Source organism: Austrofundulus limnaeus, unplaced genomic scaffold, assembly GCF_001266775.1.
Source record: "Austrofundulus limnaeus strain Quisiro unplaced genomic scaffold, Austrofundulus_limnaeus-1.0 Scaffold7, whole genome shotgun sequence".
In the NCBI taxonomy this organism is placed as follows: Eukaryota; Metazoa; Chordata; class Actinopteri; order Cyprinodontiformes; family Rivulidae; genus Austrofundulus; species Austrofundulus limnaeus.
This window is the reverse complement of record NW_013952409.1, coordinates 1,877,182-1,900,772: the sequence shown is the minus strand read 5'-3', so window position 1 is coordinate 1,900,772 and position 23,591 is coordinate 1,877,182. Positions and strand designations below refer to the sequence as shown.

At 38.9% G+C, this 23,591-nt stretch overlaps 1 protein-coding gene across 1 annotated transcript in view; it reads right to left on the bottom strand.

Moving 5' to 3' along the window:
* ank3b (ankyrin 3b) overlaps nucleotides 1-12,917 on the bottom strand; it is a gene marked incomplete in the record, with an annotated part of 112,918 nt that extends 100,001 nt beyond the window's left edge. Inside the window, 1 exon segment of the mRNA XM_014032731.1 lies at nucleotides 12,218-12,917. Coding sequence (XP_013888185.1) covers nucleotides 12,218-12,334 — 117 coding nt within the window.
* Nucleotides 12,918-23,591: the final 10,674 nt, after the last annotated feature.

Here is a 23,591-nt window from a genome sequence, read left to right as displayed (position 1 = left end):
GGTAATATCAGTTGTCCTTTTGTAACAGATCTAGTTGAATGACCACTTCCAGAATTTGATTTGGGCAACAATGCATAGAGAGTTCCATAATTGGCACCTTGGAAGATCTGAAAATATAAATTAATACCACTATACAAAACACAATTCGGAAAAGTCAAGGCATCAGACAATGAAAGAACTGTACAGGATAAGACAACAGTTTTGCTCAAAATATTGCAATGCAAACAACATTATGGGTGACATACCAGAGTTCAAAATAGGACAAATTGTTGGTGCACGTCTTGCTGGTGCATCTGTGACCAAGACAGCAAGACTTTGTGATGTATCAAGAGCCACGGTATCCAGGGTAATGTCAGCATACCACCAAGAAGGACCAACCACATCCAACRGGATTAACTGTGGACGCAAGAGGAAGCTGTCTGAAAGGGATGCTGTGGTCTAAAACCAGCTGTTTGTTTCATTGTCTAACCCCTGTGTGTGTGAGAGGATGACTGAGAGATATAATACTAGAGGCGGAGGCAGCCCTGGGGGTATGGCAAGTCATTGTATCATATAAATGTCCGGCAATACATGGAAAGCGTAGAAGTGATCTGATCAATAACTAGCAAGTTATACCGGCCCTTGCGGCCCAAACATCAGTCCGGCCCACCGGGAGAAGTCCAGAACGTCCCGATTAGCCACGCTGGGATTGTATAATACCAAACTGAAATGTTTTCTAAGAGCCTCTGCACTCGCAAGAAAYGTACTTTCCACGTCCGACGTGGGATTGTCTGAGTAAGGCAACTGTATCCTGAGTTGACATTTTCCAAAACAGATACTATTTTTTACAACAAAATACAACGCTCCTACAGAAGGTTGTAAACAGGATAAAGCACTGTTATGCAGCTGAAGTGGAAATATCTGAAACGGTAGGAGGCCAACTTGAAGGAGTTTAGATGCAAAGTCAAATTTTATTTTTGATACAGCATTTTCATAACAACTTAAGGTAGCATAGTTACTTGATTGTGGTACTCCCCTTTCAAAAAATTAAAATGATAATTGGTATGTTTTTAAATTGGCTAATAATTAAAAGCAAGTTACAAAATTCTAAAATTTCCAAAAAATAAAAAATTTACAGCACCAATCTCAAATCCCTGATGCTATTATCTCCCATATAATTTCTTCACACACATGTGAAGATCATCGTCTCGTCTAAAAACGGTTCATGTTGGATCAAACTTAGACATTAGAGGGCAGCCTGTTMTTTCTCCTCCAACATGGCCACCTGAGGAGAGGCAGCGTAGGAACCCCGTGCTAATAACTTCCTGCTACAAGAGTGCATGAGCAGTGGCCCTCAGCTCATAGCATCTAAAGCTAATTAGAGGATTGCCTGGAGAATCGATAGAGCACTTTAGCTGTATGTCCAGCATCACTGTGTCGACTATGTGCTGACTGTCAGGGTTCCGGCTGCGATGGGACACAAAACGCTGAGCGGTGGGACCCGGTTTATTAGACTTGATTGGTCATTATTCTTCTTTTACGTGACACGAACATTTGGCTTAGCATAATTTATGGAAAAAAAAACAATAAAGAAACTTTAAAAACGGAGCTGGATGGATGTTAGATAGATGTTGGAAACAACCTCATTTCGCCTTCCTGTTTGCTGTGGGTGCAGATCAGGACTCAAAGCTGCTGTTAGTTTTAGCTCAAATTAAAAAAAAGGTGTGCCCTCTGCCATTTTGTAAAGCAAACATCCTCTTTTCTGCTATTGTCTCAGTCACTGACAAGAAACATGCTTAATGCAGAAAATAATCTCAGTTAGGAGAATTCAGCAAAGCTTACAGCCATTATAAAACACCCACAGATTTGTTCTAATCCATTGCTTTATGTTTGCTGGAGTGGCAGAGGATGCTGTTGCACTTGTCTTGGATTATTTAACAGAACCACAGCTCCACTAAACATCATCTTGAAACAGTCTGTTGGWTTAAGCACAACTCTAAATATACTACATTTAAAATAATCAAAAACAGATTTTACAAGTCCCTATTTTCTTCTGTTTCRCCTACGAAAACAAAAATTCAAAGCCTCTGTCTGTAGGGTCCGATCCAGGCAGCTGTCCAGCCGGTCACCTTCAAAAAGTCCAATTAAAAGTTGTTTTTCTCACCTGAACACACACACAAACTGGCTTCCCGTGWGTGTCGTGACTCTCTGCTGGATCTGATCCATGGATGAACAACAAGAGCACACATAGCCTGAAAATATCCCATCATCTTGTCTGCTAGGATTCTCCTTTTTCAGGCACATGGCACTGATTCTCCCACAGCCACAGCATGACTAAGATCCCTCAATGCAGCGTCAAATTACATGTATGTTTTTCTTTTAAAAACAGAACTAAATAAATATCTAATTCACTGAGTCTTTATTTACAGACTCAGAACTTTGGGGTAAAAGAGAAGAAATTGAACGTACTAGTTAGGCTTGGACTGTATGACAGTATTTTGGTATACAGTGGTTTTAAAACGTGGTGACACTATTGAAAATTATGACGATATGCTAGTCACGACGTGAGGTGATGCGCCAAATTTCTACAAGATTGCTATGAAAACTGGGACATAAACATTCGAGGCTTTTTCAGAAGACAAACAGAGGGGGGGGGGGGGGGGCAGAGACACCCCAGTTTGTCACGCCTCTTAACCTTAAAGAGAAAACTTGAGTTAGAGTTCAGGTGGGACGGAACCATCCAGACATGTGTTTCATTAGTCTCCTTTTGAATTTAAACTTTTGTTGATTTTTAATTTCAATTTCTTGAGACAAGCGAGCTCCTCATAATACAAATATACACAAACTTTATCGGCATGAAGACTGGCTAAGAGTATGCAGCAGCGCAGATACAACCATGTCAGACAAATTATTTTCAAACTTAAAACCCTAAAAAGACACGACTGTCCAGATTTTAATTTGTGCGACATAAAAAGAGGCAATAATAATTAGAGTAATTTGATATCTAAAAATCCTCGAGGCAAATCATCTGCCTCGAAGCTTCGTAAAAAATAGACAACTTTATAATTAGTGCACTTTTGTCCAGCCGGAATGTTATTTGTGTTACACAATGCTACGACATTAGCACTTCTCCTAACGGTAAGCTAAGCACTATATTTAGCTATAGAAGGAGATGAAGAGCGCCAAAACAAAGCACTCAGAAAACAACAGAAATTTTAAAAAACGGGATTGTTTACAACTAAACAGAAAAGACGACAACGTGTAATGTGCTGCTCGATGTTTCTGCACCGAAACAAAAACAGCTGCTGCATGTACTAAACACTTCCGGAGTTAACAGGTATTGTTTATGTTCCCTTTGCAAAGTACTTTGACCAGAATCTGTGACAATCTGTCATGTTACTGATGTACAAGGAGGTATATTTTGGCTAACGTTACTTGTGCTGACTAATCAAATTGCTACCTGGCAGAGGATTATTTAACAGTGTGTAAGTTGTGTTAAAACAACACAACAGTCTGTCAAATAAAAATAAAAGCATAGCAACAGATTGACATCTTGACCTGAAACATTTATTTGGTGATAAACGAGATACTTGGAGTGAATTTTTTTTTTCATTTTTGCTGCTGCTTTTTATGACTTTGAAACCTGTTGTTATATTGGTCTATAACTAACCAGTCAAGACTAAATGTTTTGCCTAAAATGGAAACCCTGCACCAACCTAATAACAGTCTTAATAAAAAAATATGAACTTACTTTTACTAGTAACTATGACAAGTAAACTCTACAAAACTCAATGTGCAACACCCATATTTTTATATTACCAATTTTACTTACCAAATTTCTAACCAAAACATCACATTCAGTTTTCCAATCCATAAAAATAAGTTTACAGCACTGAGTTTTTTCAYTGATAATTAGAAATGATTCAATGACAGAGTGCCTCCTCAAACCTCACTCACTTAAATACAAACAAGTGGWTCTTAAAATGCAGGAATTAAATACAACTGGTATTGTAATTTGATTGCAGGGTCATCAGCAAGTGTAGATTACACCTTCACAATATTAATTTTTTTATTTCTCATAAAATAAGCTTAAGTAATTAAGCAGAACATGACATTTTTTTAAAAAATCCGATTACTTGATTAATCGATTACTAAAATAACCATTAGCTGCAACAGTACAACTAGGCTGCAGCTGGCTGCCACCTACTGTGACGTTCCACCTAGTGGTGGGATGTTGTAATTTGGCGAGTAAATTAATCAACATGCATTATGGGAGATGTAGTTTATGGTCAATGCTGGCTTTACAGCATCATAAGCTTATTTTAAAGACATTAATATATCTTTGTAGCACTCAGGGGCCACATAAAATGCTGTCGACAACCACATTTGGCCTGCAGGCTTTGAATTTAATGTGCTCTAGAATGTCAAGCTATATGCATGTACATGTTGTTTTGCCATTAATTATTATCATGCAGCACGCCGCAGACTGTTCCCACCCCGGTAATACCGTATACAGTGGTATGAAAATGATCAATACAGCCCAACCCTAGCACCAGTTCACACTGGCARATAAGACGTTGGTTTAAAATAACATCTGGATAAAAAAATGTGTGAGGCTTGAATCAGTGACTGACGCCACCTTTCCTACATAATAATGGAATTCTAATGAAATGGAAAATTAATTTAAGGGATGAAGGAACGAGTCTTGAACCAGCCATATTTTTCTTATGTAAATCAGCRGACTACGATATTTCCCTTTTATGTTCTTCTCCTCCTCTTTATGACCATTTTCAGACAAATCAAGAAAAGCTGCCACAGTCTGAGTGTATCATGTATGAAGGTATTTGACTCAATATAAGCTGCTTCTGAATAGAGAAATCACTCRGAATCAACAGGATGTGCTAAAAATGCGCATTTCACTTTCATTACAAGTCAGAAAACATCTCATTGTTTGACACCAAGATGAACACTAATCTGTGTACAAAACAAAAGCAGTGGTGTTGAGTGAAATAAAAATGCTGAATCTGCCTGTGTGTGTGTGTTTGTGTGTGTGTGCTGCATAAATGAATTAACTGTCCCAGTTTTAAGTGTCTGTCTTCCACTGCAGAGGAAAAAAAAGAGCAAACGAGGCTGCAGGGAGGCGGAGGAACGGAGGATAAAAGGCCTATAACTAACTAACATTCTCATCSTCTTTGTCAGTCTTTCCATCTTTTCACCCCCCACCTCCAGTTTCCTTCTTCCCTCTGCCACCACTCATACGTCTCATTCCACATTTCCCACCATCCAGCAACTCTTTATTTTTTTTAATTTGATTTCATGCTTTTGCTTTCCATCCCTTTTTTTTTGCAGCGTGTTGAGGATGTGTTAGTTCTCCCCCGCACCACATCACCCACCAACCCCTCCACGTCTCCTCTGTCCACCAATCACAGCACTTGGCAGGCTCTGCACCAGTCCAACCCTGCAGCTCCCTCTGTGTCGGTGAGCTTTTGTATTCTGGGGCCATAAAACACGTCATCTTTAGAATCGTCTTCCATCAGAAAAACACGTTTTGTTTTTTAACGTCACAGTTAAAACCTTGCTCTCTGGCCAAAACAGAGAAAATTATGTTTTCACCGCTTTTTCCTTGAATATAGTCTTCTCCACAGTGTGATGCAGTATTTTGAGATGCCACACTCAGAGTATGTGTTGTGAAAGACTGGCAGGCACTACCACAGATTTTAAGCTCAATAAATGAAAAGTTGACTGAGTTWTAACCATTTTTTGTTTTRGCTAATATCCGTTAACTGTGGTGGTAGATGCGCATCAAATTAARTATTTGCTGAAAGTTTAATTAAATCCTTCCAGTTCATGAGATATTTTGCTAAAACAGGATTGACTCCGATAGATAAYGCTACAGCTTTTGTACTTGTAGGATTCTGTATTGTGGCACAAAACAGAACCAAATGAAATAATATCAGACTTCTATCCGACAAGAAAGCTGCTCTGTTATGCTTTAATTACCAACTTTTTTGAATATGACCAGTAGATAAATGAATAAATAAGTAATAAGAACCAAAGGTTTCCAGGTATAGAAAAAAATGGCCACATTATTTCTTAAAACCTTCAAACTCCAACATATGGTGTCAAATTTAAAGCAATTGTTGGCAGGAAGGTGGAAGAACACCTTCAGACATTAGGATGAAATAGACGGAGGACAGAGAGGTGGGGGGCAGAGGAGGAAGAATGAGGGGGCTCCTGATACGAGTCTGGGCTTAAATAAGTGTCAGGGGATTAATATGGTACAATGCCTTGTCACAGGGGACGTTTTTAAATGTGAACCGTGCGTGTGTGTGCGTGTGTGTGTGTGTGTGTGTGTGTGTGTGTGTGTGTGTGTGTGTGTGTGTTCCAACCCCCTCAAAGTCCCAGAAGCAGAACAATACAGCCTTCTGCCAGTTGACAGCCTGAAGGGAGGGAGGTATCGATAGACACCCAGGAAGAGAAGAGTAAACGATAAAGAGCCCGTCCCTAAAATAACCCTCAGAAGAAGCATCATTACCTCCCTCCTCACCCCCACCCCCCCCATGACCCACATCCCGCCTCTTCTACAATTCTCATCTCACTCTGAAGGTAATGACACCTCAGTCATGCTTCGAACAGGAAACCTCTCACTTTGAGATGATAGAATTCACTCGACAGCAGGCAGATAACGATGTTACAGCTTTTTTCTCTCTCTAAAGCAGGTCTGTGCTTTGCTCAGTTCCTGGCTTGTGTTCAGTCAGATACTGAAAAAAAAACTGAAGTAAAATTGGATGCTTCGGTTAGGTCCATATCTATGTGAACACTGACACGAAGTTTGTTTTTATTACCTGTTAACTGAAATATATTCAAGTTATAATTATATAATGAACATGGACATAAAGTCCAGACTTTTAGCTTTCATTTAAAGGTATCCAAATTAGAYGAAGGGTTTAGGAGTTCAGCTCCTTAACATGTGCCCACACTGCTTTTAAAAGGGACCAAATGTAATTGGACAATTGACTCAAAGGCTATTCAGTGTGCAGGTGTGGGCAATTCCTTCATTATTTCATTTCCAATGAAGCAGATAAAAGGCCTGGAGTTGATTTGAGGTGTGACGCTTGCATTTGGAAGATTTTGCTGCAAAGAAAACGTGCAGACAAAGAAGCTCCTCATGCAGGTGAAACAAGCCATCCTTAAGCTGCGAAAACAGAACAAATCATCCAAGAAATTGGCTAAATCTATAGTGTGGTTCATCCTGAGAAATAAATAAAGCACTGGTGAACTTATCAAWGCAAAAAGACCTGGACATCCACAAAAGACAGCAGTGATGGATGATCACAGAATAATGGTGAAGAGAAAGTCTGTCTCAACAGCCAACCAAGAGAACAACACTCTCCAGGAGGTAGATATATCAATATCCAAATCTAGCATAAAGAGAAGACTGCATGAAAGTAAATAGAGAGGGTTCACTGCATGCTGCAAGACACTCATGAGCCTCAAGAACAAAAAGGCTAGACTGGAGTTTGCTTAAAAAAACATAAAAAAAGCCAGCACAGTTCTGGTAGAACATTCTTTGGACAGATGAATCCAAGATCAATGTCTACCAGAATGACGGAAAGAAAAAAATATGGTGAAGGTGTGGTTGAGCTCATGATCCAAACCATATCATCTGTAAGACACAGCAGAGGCAGTGTGATGGTTTGGGCATTTATTTTTGCCTGTAGTACTGGGTCACTAGTGTTTACTGATGATGTGACACAGGACAGATAAACTCTGAGATATTCAGAGACAAACTGCTCAAACGCAGCCAAACTGATTGGTCGGTGTTTCATAAAACAGATGGACAAYGACCCAAATCATACAGCCAAAGCAACTCAGGAGTTTATTAAAGCAAAGAAGTAGAATATTATTGATTCCCAAGCCAACAATAACAACTAAAAACTGCTGCAGTAAAGGCCTTAACAGAGCATTAAAAAGGAGGAAACACAGCCTCTGGTGATGTCATTCAAAAAGTCAGGCGGTCRTTGTCAWCAAAGAGTTTTCAACCAAGTATTAGAAATRAACATTTTATTTACAATTATTTACATAGTGTTTTAAAAAAATGCTTTAGTAGCTCTCATTTTTATCCAGTCATTTTGTTCAACCCACTGAATTAAAGCTAAGAGTCTGAGCTTCAGCTGTGGTAATGTACAGAATGAAATTTAGGAAAATGTTGTCTCTGTCCAAATAGATATGGACCTGACTGTAAACAGCCTTGCTATAGTAGTGTAAACAAATGCTGACTCAGCAGTCACACATGGCAGATTTGGTCCTAGAGGAYGGCTGATCATCAGCTCCATACATCATTCATTCAACTCAGATAGATATGTGATTGTGGAAATACATTTCTGTTAGTCTGATGCATCCAGCTGAACTTTTAAGCATCATCCATCATCTTTACAAGGGACGTCCCGATACCGTTTTTTCTCAAACAGAGGGGTACAGTTTGGATACTCACAGACGCAGAGTACTTACTGAATTAGAATTTAAAAATTCCACAATGACTTTTAAAAACACTATTTTTATTTACAAAAAGCGGCTCTCCTCCCTGATACAGTAGGCCTCCAGTCTTAATTCAAGAAGTCTTACCAGGTGTATTGTCTTTTTGTACTGGCAGAGTATTTATTTTTACTTTATTTGAGTGAATCTTCTGAAAATAAGTAAAATAATCTGCCAGTCMCAGTAAAACAATTCAGTGTACCCCTGAGAAAAGATTTTTCACAACATTTATATCTACGTTCACATGTTCGGTATTTATATAGTAGTTGATATTCTTAATGTAGTTCATAAAAAGTAAAGTTCATATAATCAAAACTCTTAGAGAAGTTAACTATTTCATCCAGGAAGAACTCATGATTCGTTACCCCCCATTTAAACCCTGTAAACTTTTTTGACCCTGCCTCTAAGGTCGTATTCACACCTGATAGTCCAGTAGACTCGGTTCGATTGGGGACCAAAACTGCAAGCTTTGTTTACATTTCCTGTTGGTGCAGTTTGAATTCACACTGCACTTTCTCAACCGAACTAAACCCTGTAAACAACCTGTTCCCGCCCTCACCTGTGGGGGCGCTGCACAAAGAACCACTAAAGTCATCAACATGAAAACCTCAGAAGAAAACATGGAGCAACTTCCTTCTTCCAAAATGTAAACAAACAATAGCAACGTTACATTTTAGTGGTTATAGGGTTTATTTTTTGTTTTTGGCAAATGTGCAAAACAAATAGTCTTCAACAATGAGCTCAGCATGAGAGGAAGATGAGGCGGAACCACGGAGAATGTTGTTTTGCACACAAGGCGGCTGAGGAAGCTCCATATTAATCCAGTAGGAGCTTGTCCAGCTCCACAGTCATGATGTCCACCTTATACAGTCGTCCAGCGAGGTATTTACACCATATAAGTAGATTTATTACTGTTATTACTCAGAATGTCACGCGGTATAGTCCGCTTCCTGCTTTTGGAGCGGTCTCTGGTCCGCTTAGCGTTCACACATGCAATCAAACCGCACCAGAGTTTGTTTCAATCGAACCAAGACCTACTGGGTAGGTTTTCAGGTGGACCAGAGTTTGATTTTTTTGATCCGAATCAGAGTTTGATTACGTGTTCATACCTCCGCAAACGAACCGGACTTTCCAGGCAAACAAACTAGAGTTTGGTTAAATCGGACTAAACAATGCAGGTGTGAATACGACCTAAAAAAGAATCCAAATTCTTCCAATTCAACCTGTGCCAAACCCTACTCAACAGTCCAACCAAACCATTTCCCTGTAAACATACACCAACAAGAAAACAATAACTATAAACAGAACATGTGGGCCAAATAACATTTTTGAACAGATTTAATTCTGTTGGTGCCAATTTGCCAATTTAAGCAAACAGCATGATTTATCTGAGCAAAATAAATCTGATGTGTCTGCCAATACCATGTGAGCAACCGATCTGAAAAGCATGACTGACCATACTGGATCACACAGACTGTTTATGCCAGACAGTCTGAAAGCATCAGGTAGCCTTGAGTTTTTGCCTGCAGCGTGCAGCTATTACTTGTAAACATCCTGTTCACAGTACGCTTTGAATTCCTTGTCAGAACAACTAAAAATAAAAATAGTGAGGGGAAACACACTGCACCCTAAACCACTGCGTCATGAACAAACTGAATCACCCAGACTGARAAGAATAAATTCCTTCCCTTCGCTAAAAGCTACAAAACCTAAATTTTTCCAAATAGTGAAAATAACTGTAGCGTGAATCCGTTTATGTCTGAGAGGGACGGMGAAATCCCGAGCCTGACGGGTGTGACACTTAGAGAAAGCGAGGTTATTAAAGAAAGCAGAACCTAATTGAGGATAAACGATCCGAGCAGCCAGAGGATATTTTTTGCACCCTGGTGCCAAGAAGTGGCCCAGAGCAGACAGCGATATAGATTTACCTCGACTGAGCCAAGGATAGCCGATACCCCCCACTACACTGTTACTCTACAAACACACAGGAACTGCTGATGTCACCACAAAGAACCTTTTTTTTACTAAAGCAACAACATCACTTGTTGTCTTTAATGTAAATACATTAACCTGATTTTATCTTAAGAAAAAACAGAAAATGATGAAGAAAAGAGGCCAAAAGACTGACAAACAGGAGAATATTATTAACCTTGTTAGTCTGGATTTTTTTCCTTATTTCAAGAAGTATTACCAGGTTCAACTGTCTAACTATACTAGCAGATTATTTCACTTAATTTGAAAAGATTCAGACTACAATCTAGTATTAGATGGCTTATTTTTGCAGTGTATCGATAATTTAGCAGCGACAAGATGCAGTGAACAGGAGCCAAAAGAAACAGGACAGAAACAAAAAAAACAGAATGCAAATGCGGCCCTGTGATGGACTTGCGACCTGTCCAGGGTGTACCCCGCCCCTCGCACTGTGACTGCTGGATATAGGCACCAGTGACCCTGAAAAAAGGAAGAAGCGTGTACAGAAAATGGATGGATGGATGGATGGATGGATGGATGGAGAATGCAAATGCAATGTTATGAAGTTTTGATAATGCAAATAGGAGAATAATCAGATTTAGTTGGAGTTGTGGGTCACAGAGTTTGTAAAAAAAAGTTATGGCACTTTGGAAAGAGCCATCAGACAATGATCACATCGATGAACCTGCTGAACCTGAATAACTGAGCCCCTCGTTTTCTTTATGCCGTAAAACTTATAATGGTTAAAAGAAATAAACAGAATTAGATAAATAGTAAATAAAACAACAACAACGAGATCGACTTCCTGTTCGCTCCACTTTAACCTTGATGCTAACGAGGTCAGAGTATCGACTCGTCAGAACAGGTGGCTAACCCGGGAGCGAAGACGGCTTCGTGTTGATCGCTCAAAACACAAAAGGAGCCCAAATCTCAGCATGAACACACACACATATGTACACACACACACAAATAAACATGCAAGCCATGGCAAAACTGTAGCACAATAAACAATAAACCCCCACACAAAACCTGAGCCCTTCCACTCTAACTGTCTCTGACGTCACAGCACACACATTGATCAGCAGGTAGATGCTGTCAAAAACAGAGTCTAAACTTTGTCCTTGCACAAAGACGTCTGAGCAGACGCCCACACGCAGCCAACACCTAACCGCAGGGCGTGATGCTGACGTGTTTTCCTCAAACCCATCTTTTTTTTTTGTTTGTTTGGTTTTTTACCCAGAAAGAATCCCTGCATCAAACTGAAAACAACGACCCAAAAACGGACTGAACGAGATCAAATATCTTCGTACGAGTTCAACAGACGAAGCAACATCAAACAAGGAAAACTGCGGGACAGTTTGATATAAATAAATAAATAAATAAATAAATAAATAAATAAATAAATAAATAAACTTTTGTTAAATTCTTTACGTCGTGGGATTCTGATCAGAAAATGTTTCGTAACTCAGCTGATTGCTTCGTTTCAGGCACGCTGAACCCGTCTGTCCTCTGCAGCTGATTCTGATTTTTTTTCCTTTCTCCCCCTGAGCGCTCTGCTCATCCATCTTTCTGTCTTTTTTTTTCAAACACCCATCCACCCCCCTCAGTATTCCCCCCTGGGACCCCCCTCATCTCGGTGTGTGTTGTGCCTGTATGATTATCTGTGAGGCTGCATTGTGACAAAAGAGGAGCTCTCCTCTGCTTCTCTTCCCAAACTCCTCACTTTCTCTACCTTTTTCTTCACCTCCCGCGAGCGCTTCCTCGCCTTCTTTTTCTCCTTCTCCTTCTCCTCCTCTGCGGCGAGATTCTCGTCCGCCTTTTTCTTCAGCTGCGAGGCGGCGTGCGCCATGCTGCTCCAGCCCAATTAATCCACACAGGTGGGAAGCAGGAAAGGAGGGATGGAGAGCCAAACCCAAAGTGTCCTCTTTAACCTTTTTATTCTTCTGATTCTCTTCCTCCTGTTCTTGGCAGGCCGTCCGTCGGAGGAGCAGCTGTTACAGGTGTGTGAGGAGGACAAAAAAATGCCTCCTTGTCTAAATTCCCCTCTTTGTTAAGCTGCTCTTCTTCCTCTGCAGCTATCCACACTGTGCGGAAGCTATGATCCAGTTTGGGGCAGGACAGCTGCACGGCATGCTTTTCTCACAAAGTGAAAAATATTTAAAAGCAAAAACAACAAAAATCTTCTTTGAACAGTTCAAGCGGTCATATGGATACAGAATTACGTACAAAAACAGTTACAGGTGCACTAATCCAGCTCCAGGTTCAARAAGAGGCTCGAGCTCCAGTCTCCAGCCCAGGAAAGAGCTCTGTTTTCTGGGTAGAAAGGCTCATCGTGTCCCCTGCTTTRGCTCCATAAGTCTGCCACCTGCACCTGGGCCATCCTCTGTGCAGACGCAGAAGCACCCGCTCGGTCCGCGACGTCTCACCAATACATGTGAACATAGGGAAAGGTTTAGATAAGAGGAGGAGGAGGAGGGGGGAACGGCAARGAGGGAGGAGGGGGTAGAAAGAGGTAGGAGCAGCTGGGACAGCAAGGAGGAAAAAAAAAAGGAGGGAGTGGGGTTGGATGAATACCTCTGCTTAGTACCAGCTGGCTGCGGCTGAGAGATGAAGGCAGAAAGAAGAGAAGGATGAGTCTTCACACAGGGCGGGTTCAGGACGAACACACGGTGGGGGTCCGGTATCTCTCAGCACAGCGCTGCGTGTGCAGCCATGATGCTCCTCTTATAAAACTTACTGCCTCATCCCACTGAGAGCCCCGCCGCTTGGCTCCTAACACCACAACAAATGCACCGCCGTCATTTTCTCTCGGACACACGAATTTTAAAAAAGAATGGATTTGATTTTATAAACRGAAAATACAAATATATGCTGCAGACAACGGAAAATATGAACCTGAAATTCTGGCACAACCACCGCCTGRCATGCCAACACTTCAAACACAGACCCTGTGCAGCTTGTTAGTCCTCAGAGAATATTGTGGGGATGAATCTCAACTACTACCACCGCCAATTTTATCTTAGTTTCGGTAAAACTATTTCCATTTTTGTTTGCAGCTATTAAACAGAATCTGTGACGGAACTTTTAAWTAAGCTCTGACTCGCCAACTACAATTTGTTTGTCTTCATTCTCCTCTGGTTCTGGGTCMGACTCTGGGTCCAACATGTAAGACTGGATGGACAAGTCTTCCTTTGTTGACGCCTTTTGATTCATTTGCTAATAAAAAAGTTTCTGTGCAGCTAAATAGTCGTAAACCCCTCTATCAAACCAGAATGGATCACTCTGGCAGCTGGAGGGGGTGTAAAGCTCCTCCTTTGGATTTAAAGAGACAGCCTCAAAACGAGTTGATCTGAAACACCCCTGAGAAAAGTGCTGAAAGAGGGGCTTGTGGAGTTACAATAAGGAGCAGTTCCTCTTTATATAGACCCCAAATGAAAGATTTAAATGTGAAAAAGTGGGATTTAAAAGCAGGATGTGTCTCCTTTAAATTAGGCTGACTTGTAAAAGTAAACTTGATGYATTTCTGCTAGTTTCATTAAAATCCATGTGGTTCATGAGATATTTTGCTAACATAAAGGCAAACAAACATTAACACCAGCCTCATGGAGGAGGCCACAGTCATAAAAACATCAAATATTTTCTCAAAAAGGCGCCGTGGTGTTTTGTGTTTCAATGAATCATTTATTAAAATGTATAATTCAAAATAACACAGATCTGCTCTAATATTTAGGAATAAAAYGTCCCTCAAAGGCAGTAAAATAAGTTTTTAAGAATCATTAGGATGTGGAATAAATAATTTAAAAAGCAAAAGGGAGAAATTAATCTTTTTTTTCATGAGGCAAATTTTTTAGAGTACATTGCGAAACATTCACACAGTAATAAATATTAATCATCAATGRATTTCTGCGTTTTCAGTTGTAGTTTTGGGGTTTTCTTTGTGTGTGATGAGTCTGCAGCTGATGAATATTAAAAACACCAGAGAGGAGCTGAAGCTGTGTTCTGATCATGTGACAGCAGAGCAGGCTTCTGATTGGTTGCTTTGAGAAGTTAGAAAAAAAATAGCTTTTGGCTGTAAAAACATTTCCAACCCTGATCCTGGTGCAAACAATAAGAGCTGAGTGTCTGCACTGTTAGCAAAATAACTCATGAACCACTGGACAAATTTCAATAGGGACCTCAAACAAATAATCTTTGCATGTGCATTTCAATTGTTTTAATGTTTGTTGTTAATCTAAATCAGGATGGCCACCACAGCTGAAATTAGCCAACAAAATGGCTCTAACTCTGAATTTAATAGATTTTGAGCTAAATATYGGTGTAGTAGCTGAGAGTCATTTATAACGTACTCTGAGCGTTTACAGGAAAGACGGTGGGCGAGGACTGCTAGCACTTTGTTTRCAGGAAGTATTTATTAAGGTTAAATTAAAACAGAAAACGTTCCTCACAGATCTCATTTAAATGATCTCAGCAATAGTCCAGAAACCAAACTTCACTTYGTCTTATATAATAAGTCATCTGGTGGTTTCAGTGAGGATTTATTGGACTAATCCCTCATTATCTCCGTCTGTAAGAGGAGCTTATGAATGAGTCTTAAAGGTGACCTGTCTGTCCTCAAACTGGGATTAACAGCAGGTGATTTCTGTCAGCGTGGATCAGACGTTTAAAAAGATCCAAACAAAAGATGGAGATAATGAAAGAGTTTAGGAGTTCTTCACACCGACGAGACGAACTCCTCTTCCTCCGTTTCCTCACTGGAAGTCGAAACGAATCGGCCTCTCGTTGTAGATCTGCTGCTACTTGCTCCAGTTTTAAATTGTTTTCTGCATGGTTCACATCGCTCCACTGCAGGAAACTTCTGGGTCTGTCAGAGTTTTTTTTTTTTACTAGCAAAGGAACAGAAACAATATTGTTCTTAAATAATTTATCTTTTGTCTATATGATAAAATATCAGCATCACCTGTAAACATAAAATAATGCTGCCTTTTTTCAGATAAATTATTTAACAGCAAAAAAAGATCCTGTTATCATTTACTAGTAAATTATTTTATCAAAAGTACAATTATTTAAGTTAACTTTCCTCCTGTGATTAAAAGTAAATTTAACTTTGAAAAAATAAACCTTTTCCTTTGAACTGACACGAAGAAATGTTTAGTTATTTTTTGTGGTGTTTGTCTCCCTCTAGTGGTCACACAAGGAAACAAACCTTTTCTTTTTTTTTCCATGAGGGTCAGAGCAGATTCCAGGTTTCCATCAGTTATTATGAAATATTTCAGAACATGCAGTACTTTTGATGAACACTTAGAGGAGCCATATCACCAATAAAAGAACAGCAAACAGTGTTTTTTTTTATAGATTTTATTTTTTATATATTTAACTGATCTAGAAATGAACTTAWTTTCTAAAGATTGAATAAAAAGCAGGGCAGCAAATTGATCTCTGGTTCAAATCCCAACAGGAGTCTTTTAGTCCAGCATGTATAAAACCATGAGCAGGTGTTTAAAATAAAAGTACCCAATTCCATTTTAGTGGCTTAGTGACAACATTATTTCACATAATTCCTTTAAATCCCAAACACGTGAAAACGTCGGTGTGTTTTTGATTACATTTAAATGTCTCCACAGTTAGTTTCCCAGTCGTAAAGACGGCACAACAACCCATCMCAACATCCTGATTGGAGAGGAAATGGATCAATTATCTGCAATTAAGATCACTTTCACATGAAACCACAGAAATGGGAGCTTAAATATACAAATATCCTACAGTGCTGCTTCCAAACTCATCTGTGTTCATGTGGAAACTTGCACTTTGCTCAGTCGAAGCAGCATAACATCTCTGAACTCTGAGGATATTATGAATATAGAGCTTTTTCTCCTCCTCTCTTKTTGGTAAACGTAAATCAAATATCATTTTATAGCACATTTCCTGAATGTGCCTACCAACAAAAATAAAATGACAAAAAAAAAAACACTTCATTTCTCAGCATTCAAACTGCAGCTAACAACCTAACAGCTACTTCCGGCTCAGCTCTGACTCAACACCCAAAAACGGCTTTAGAGAACTTCTCGTCCTTTTTTAGTCGTTGCATTTAGAGTTTAAGTATTTAAAATCAAAAGCAAGTGCATCCTGTTCAAGATGAGAGCAATAATTCCACGGTTTCTTCGTTGTTCCGTTTTCTGTACTCGTGCCAGACGTCTGTACCGTAAAAAGTTTGTAAAAAGTTTATAGAATTAAAACTCTTAAAGAAGTTAAGACTATTTTACCCAAAACCAACTCTGGGTAGCTACTAGGGCTGTGTATTGGCAAGAATTTGGCGATACGATACATATCATGACAGAGGGGCCACGATACGATATATCCCGATATATTGCGATACTGTAAGCAAGGTGATATATTGTGATTTTTTTATCCAAAAATTCTGTTAAATAAAAACCTCTTACAGGGGAAAAAAATGAAAAACCAAAATTCATTGTCTCAGAAAATTCTAATATTACATAGACATRCTTTTGATATATTTAGTTGTGTTCTGCTTTGTATGTATTTTATTTTATTTGTTTCATATTTCATCCATGTTTTCAATTATTAGACTAAATTTGACAGTAAATAGTTTGAAAATATATTTTTACAGCTTAGCCAAATGGCTGGCTCACTGCTGCCAACCAGTGGTCAGAGGCTGAACTACAACATAAAAATGAACGGCTGGCAGGAAAGTTGACATTTTAAACCTTAATAAAAAAAAATCGATACAGGGCTTTAGAATATCGATACAGTATCTGGAAATGAAATATCACGATATTTCAGTGTATTGATATTTTCTTACACCCCTAGTAGCTACCTAATCTAAACCTTGTAAACTTGATCAACCCTGCTTCTAAAATATAATTGGGAGTTGTTGGGAACCTGAATGAAAACGAGGAACAGGAATCATTCATATTCAACCGTTACACATCAGATACATATGTTTCTGTTAGAAGATAGGAAATACTGATACAGATAAAATGAACAAAAAAGAAAAATAGATGAAAACAATAAAAAAGGAGCCTACGTTTCTACACAATATGATAAAGTCATAACTGTGATATGTTCTGTGCTTCGTTTTTGTAATCTGCTCATTTTTTGTTTCGGCCTCAAATACAGTAGCTTTTATTTAGAGCTCTAATAAACTCAAGAGTGACTCTCAGCTGCCACGTCAAAGAAAACCTCTTATTGTTTGGACATAGCATGGCCTCTGTCTCCCCTCGGCTGTCTCTTCACTGTGATGTCTTACTTTCTCACACTCACTTCATTTGATCCACTCTCCCTCTCAGCATGTCTGACGCAGAACTCTGTAAATGGACCTAAACTGGATAAGGGTTGATGAAGCAACATAAAACAGCGGGGGGACTGTCGGATGATGGTTTAGGCCTCATGGGATGGAGGACTGGATCATGTTTGGAGGCAGCTGGTGGAGATGGTAAATGTTCGTGAACAACGAAGCTGAAGTGATGTGGTTAGACTGTTGTTGTACCGGCAGCCATGATACAACCGCCTTACATTGTTCATTGATGGAAACTGCAGCCTTGCCCTTCTCAAATGTCAAAGCAGAGCAACATATCTGCACTCAGTCTCCTGCTTCTCAAACACGTCCTGGCTAACAAGAAGCTGAGAACAAACTTCTTTCGAAAAAAGTTAAACATTTGCCTGAGTATCTGCTGAACCTGGGCTCAAACAGAAGCTCTTTCAGCTGTACCCTTATTTTCCTGCTTGTTAATCATTTGTCACAAAAATACAGAGGTTTATAGCAACTGAGTACATTTACTTTGTTACTTTACTTAAATAATTTTTTGAGGATTTGTAATTTTACCATGTATTCTTTTACTGTAGCTTTTACTTCCTTTCATTCAAAACTAAATATTACACTTTTACTTCTTTGCTTTAAAGGGGCTATATCATGTAAAATCAACTTTTTTGAGTTTTATATCATGTTATAATGTTATCCTCTCATCAAAAACATGCCCAGAGTCTTACTTTGACTCATTCATGCATGTTTGAGAAATCCTGCAGTGTCCCGAGGCAGCAGGCAGGGGAGCAAAAATGACAGGTTGGGACTAGAACCGCCTTTTGGGACCACCTCCTCCTCTGGGCTGTGTCTCCAAGCCGAGCTTCCTCATCACAGAGCACACCTCCCCACCCCACACACCCCGCCCATGACTCCTGCAGGCTCTCAGCAGCAACAAAGCGAACAATTGGTGAAACTGAAAGTGAAACTGAAGCTGTCTGCTTCTCTCAACACTACTGCTCACTCAGTGAAGCTCTTTTCAGATTCAAAATACCTTTCAGGAAATGTATTTTCAGATGCCAAGTAAACTGCATCACAGCCCCCCCTCCCCAAAATGGGCGGGACAGAAGTGGAAGGAGGTTCTTAAAGAGACAGAGGCCAATTTCAAGGTGTTTAGAAGAGGAAGTGATGAGAAGGTAAGTTTATTTCCTATTAAACATAAAAACAGCATTTTAATAACAACTAAAGGTGACATAGATACTTTATTATGGTATAGTATTTAAATATATGCCTGAGAAACACATAATATTGCCCCTTTAAAGTTAACATCTATAACATTACAAATGTAAATATGAAAGGAGTTGTTTATGCACTCTAAAAATGTGGAGTTGAATATATTTAACCAAGTTATGTCAACTGGTTCCACTGAATCGAACTGCGTAAATTGATTAATTTCTTTAAATCACTCAATTTTTTTCAACTCTGTCAATTTACTCAACATAATTTATGCAACTCAAACATTTTACTCAACTCATGTAACTGAGTGAAACAAGTTAAYATAACTTGTTTAAATAAATTCAACACTACTTGAAGTGTGTAAAAAAACTTTTACTTTTCTGATTACTGTGAGCAGTTTTACTTAAGTACTTTTCTTATCAGTGAAATTCATTTTTACCAAAGTTATCTTTTGTGAAAGTATTTTTACTTTYACTTCATTATTTCTTTCAAGTACTTTTAAGCGCCTCTGCTAAAATGTGTCAAAATGTTTTGGTTGAGAGGTTAATCGTTTTGTGTTCTTGGTGAGATTTAGAAAACTTTTCAATAAAGAGACTTTGTGAATGAAAGTTTGATTGTGGTCATTTTAAATAGTTTTTTAAAAACCTGCGACAGAGTTAAAGCCTCAGAGATTCAGCGCTGATGACGGAGTCACCATCAGAACCAGGAGCTGTGTGGTGTTTGCAGATATTAGTCCCAACTCAACCAATCCAAACTGAGTCTTTGTGATTTAACCTAATGTCTGTAATGTTTATTTTTCTCAGTTTGGGGATTTTCTTTTTCCTCAGTGACTGTCGGCCTGTCTGGGGTCAGACTCCCGTCTCCTGCTGGCGCTCTGCCAGCTCTCTCCATGGCAACAGGATACATGAGCCACAAATAGGCTGCAAGAAGCGTATCCCTTCGCCGTCATGGGACCCATATCTGAGCACATCACGCTCCTCCAAATTTCACATCCATCCACAGCAACAGATAGATCTTATCAAAAATAAATATAAAAAAATACAGAAAAATAAATGCTTCACTGGGATTCCTGAACTGATCTTTACAACGATAGAAAGGTTCAGGGTTTAAAACAGGATAACGCTGAAGTTTAAATAGGGGCTGTAATATTCAAAGAAAAACTTTCATAATTACTTTAAAATAAAAATGCAACAATGACATATTTCATCATAATGCAAACATGAGTGTGTTTTAAAGTCAGTAATTAAAAACTGATGCATGTTTGATAAGTAGTGGGTTGGCAGTGGGAGTGGACAGGCTCCCCTCATGGGAAGAAGCTACATTTGTTTTCAGCCAAACTGGATCCAGGCTGTAAAACAGTGTCAGAGCTGTGATGTTTCTGATTAAAAAAGGAAAACTCTTTTAGGATTATCTGAAACCACTTTGGTTTCGAAAACTCCACAACACGTTCATCTGGTGGCCTTTTGAAGATTAAACCCGAACACATCCAGCTCATTCCTCCCGTCTTGCGTTTGTGGGCTTTGATCCGTGTGGCAACCCCCCACCCTAAATATCACAGAGGTTAATTAGACACAGACTTTCCATCACCCGGGCCCAGAACTCATCCTAATCCACGCTTTCGCACACAAAGACACAGGCTTTCTGCCTGCCAMCGCACACAGAACATACTGGAGCCCCACAAGACGCAGCCACTTCAGGACGGGTGTCCTGACCTGACTCTGCTGGGCATGCTCAGTAGACGAGCAGCCCTGGCAGTGACACCTTGGCATGCTGTCATGGCAACACATGGAGTGGGAGGTATGAGGAGAAGAGGCTGGGGGGGAGTAAAAGGTGGCGAAGAGGGAAATTAGTGAGCAAGAATAAAAAACGATTAGAGAAAGAAGAGACATTTTAAAAATGCTTTTCTTTTTTTCTGTACATTATATTTTAGCAYATCTCACTCTCCACAATTATTGTGCAATTTTAATTATTTATGTTTCCAAAGAATTCAGCTTCTTCAGGACGATGTGGCTGACTTTTGGTCCTTTGGTAATTTATACTTTTTGAGATATTTAGCTTTGTCTGCTTTTTGTTTTGTTATAGTCAATAAATGGAGCTGTCTTTAATATCTTTAAAACCCTTTAAAATGTTCATAAATCTTTAATGCACTTTTTYATTTTTTGTTCTGGATCTACTTTTTTCAACTTCTTTGTCCAAAGTAGCCAAAATGACTGTTAAAACGTTTCTGTTGCAGAATGGTTTTGTATTCTTGTGTTTATGTGTCTGTAGTTATATAAAACTACTCTTGTTTTGTTTATATTTTCTCATTTGTCCAAAATAAAGATTGTGCATATCAAAATACATATTCCATCAACTTTTATTTTCTTGATTTTAGCTTTTTTTTTCCCTGTTTGTTTAACTATCATTCTGACCTATCTGCTATTCTTTTACTAATTTCAACTTTTTTGTGCTTCTTTCTGCTAATTTAAGTTTTTTAAAAGATCTTTCAGCTGTTTTTTGTTTTGTTTTGCTTTTTAGCCATGTTTTAGATATTTTTAGCTACTTTGAACTTTTTTCATCTAAATTCACATTTTGGTAATAATTTTAGCTTCTTGATGCTTAAATCAAGAATTATGAGCTCTTTTTGTTTGTTTGTGCTAATTTCAGCTACTTTTAAGCTGAAATTACTTTTTTGTAATTATTTAAAAACAAACTACAAGTACTTCTTTTTTGTTTTGTTTTCTTTATTGCCGATTTTAAAATGATCATTCTCATTACCCCATCTGTTAAACTACTTTTAGCTTATTTTTGCTAATTTTAGCTACTTTTTTGCTCTTTCAGATTTTTTTGACCCCATTTTGCTACCTTTCTATTGATTTTTCACTTTTGTTTTCCTATTTTCAGCAAGCCAGCTATTCAAATTCAACTCTCATCAACAGTTTTGCTATTAAATCTTGATTTCAGCAATAATCTTTCAGTATTAAGAATTCTCACTGCATTTTCACAGGAAACATAATTTCTCTAGATAGATTACTGAATGCGCCTCATTTCTCTGAAATTTCTCCTTTCATCTGGTTTCTACAGACRTGCCGAACAAAAATTCATTGAATGCAATAATCAGTTCTAGTTTTTGTCCATTTCATTACAGATACAGCTACAGTTTTGCATGACATTGGATTCATATGCATCCTTTGTAAAAGAGCTCCCAGCTTCTAAAAACTGCCATGGCTGAGAAAATAGTTTTTAAAAAGCTCCTGAAAATGATGAAGATATCAAAGGTCGCGTATAAAGGTCAACAGAAATATGACGTTTGCACCGACTTGTGCTTTGATTGAGTAACAAACCAATTATTTTATTGTCCATGTGAGCTGTTTTTTGTGCTGATGTAACTGCTGCTTGTAGAGAGACCAACAGACCAAAACAAGAGCGAGCTAGCTTCTTTCCTCAGGTGCAGGAAGTGCTCCGTAGAAGCTGTTCGAACGTCACCAGAACTCCTCTGTTTGTGTCCGTCTGTCCACTGAACTGATGGACGTGGTGGTGCGACGTGACATGATTTATGGTGGCAGGAGTCACTGTAAGCAGACACAGTCGTCAGCTGAAGCTCTCTCACACACACAACGATGACGAGCATCTCACTGTCTGGGTTTTTCCAGCAGGCGATCTGCCTGGAAGCTCAGTGTTCTGGCCCAGAAAGCCTGCTGCCGTCTGGTTCTTCTCATCCTCTTCCCATCATTAGCTCACGTGTTCCTTTTTTTTTCTGATTTCGGTCATTTTATTTGCTTTATTTATAGACTTCGGTCTGCAAACGTCATGGGACGGAATTAATTTTTTTACATGTTCTACAAAAAAATCTATTTTTTTGAATCAAAGTGAGAAAACAATATTTTGGGGCTGATACGTTGATGATAGTTCCATGAAGCATTATCTAATTAATCCTTGTTTCTTGTTTGTGCTGTTGCTCTAGTCTGTCTTTGTCATTTCTGTTCAAATGAGGCTTTAAGATCCTGACTTCATGTTTGGTCCAGTGCGCAAAGAAAAAAAAAAGGTTACTCATTAAACTATGCAACAAGTGCAAGTAAGATTCTGATTATTTTCACAAATAAATTGATTATATTGCTTTTAGACCAGCTCTTCTTATTCAGGGGGACTCAACTTTGGGTTTTATTTTTTATTTTAAATAAAATAAATCTTAAAGTTTTTAGCTCCTATTTGCTAAAACAATGTGTTTATATGTTTATGAGGGTCTACTAAACCTAAATAACCAGGGGAAATTCAAAATGCACATCAAGCAAAAGCTTGGGACTCAAGAGGATAAAACTTTCTGGCCATGGGAGGCGGTGAGAGGGACCACCAAATATTTCGGGGTGCCCACCCGACTACCCCTTGACGACACCCCTGCACCCCTGACGAGCATATAAAAATGAAATAGACATCTTGATGACTGTAACTGGAGATTCAGAGCAGACACACTCAGAGACGGTGATTACATCGTCCTCTTCACGCTCCTGTTGCCATGACGACATAGTCACATCAGCCTAATCCTGTCACTGTCTGACAGCTTTATTTAGCTTGGATGAGAGATTCATCTCTCCACATTTTATTCTGGTCAATCTGAAGTCATATATTTAGAATAAAA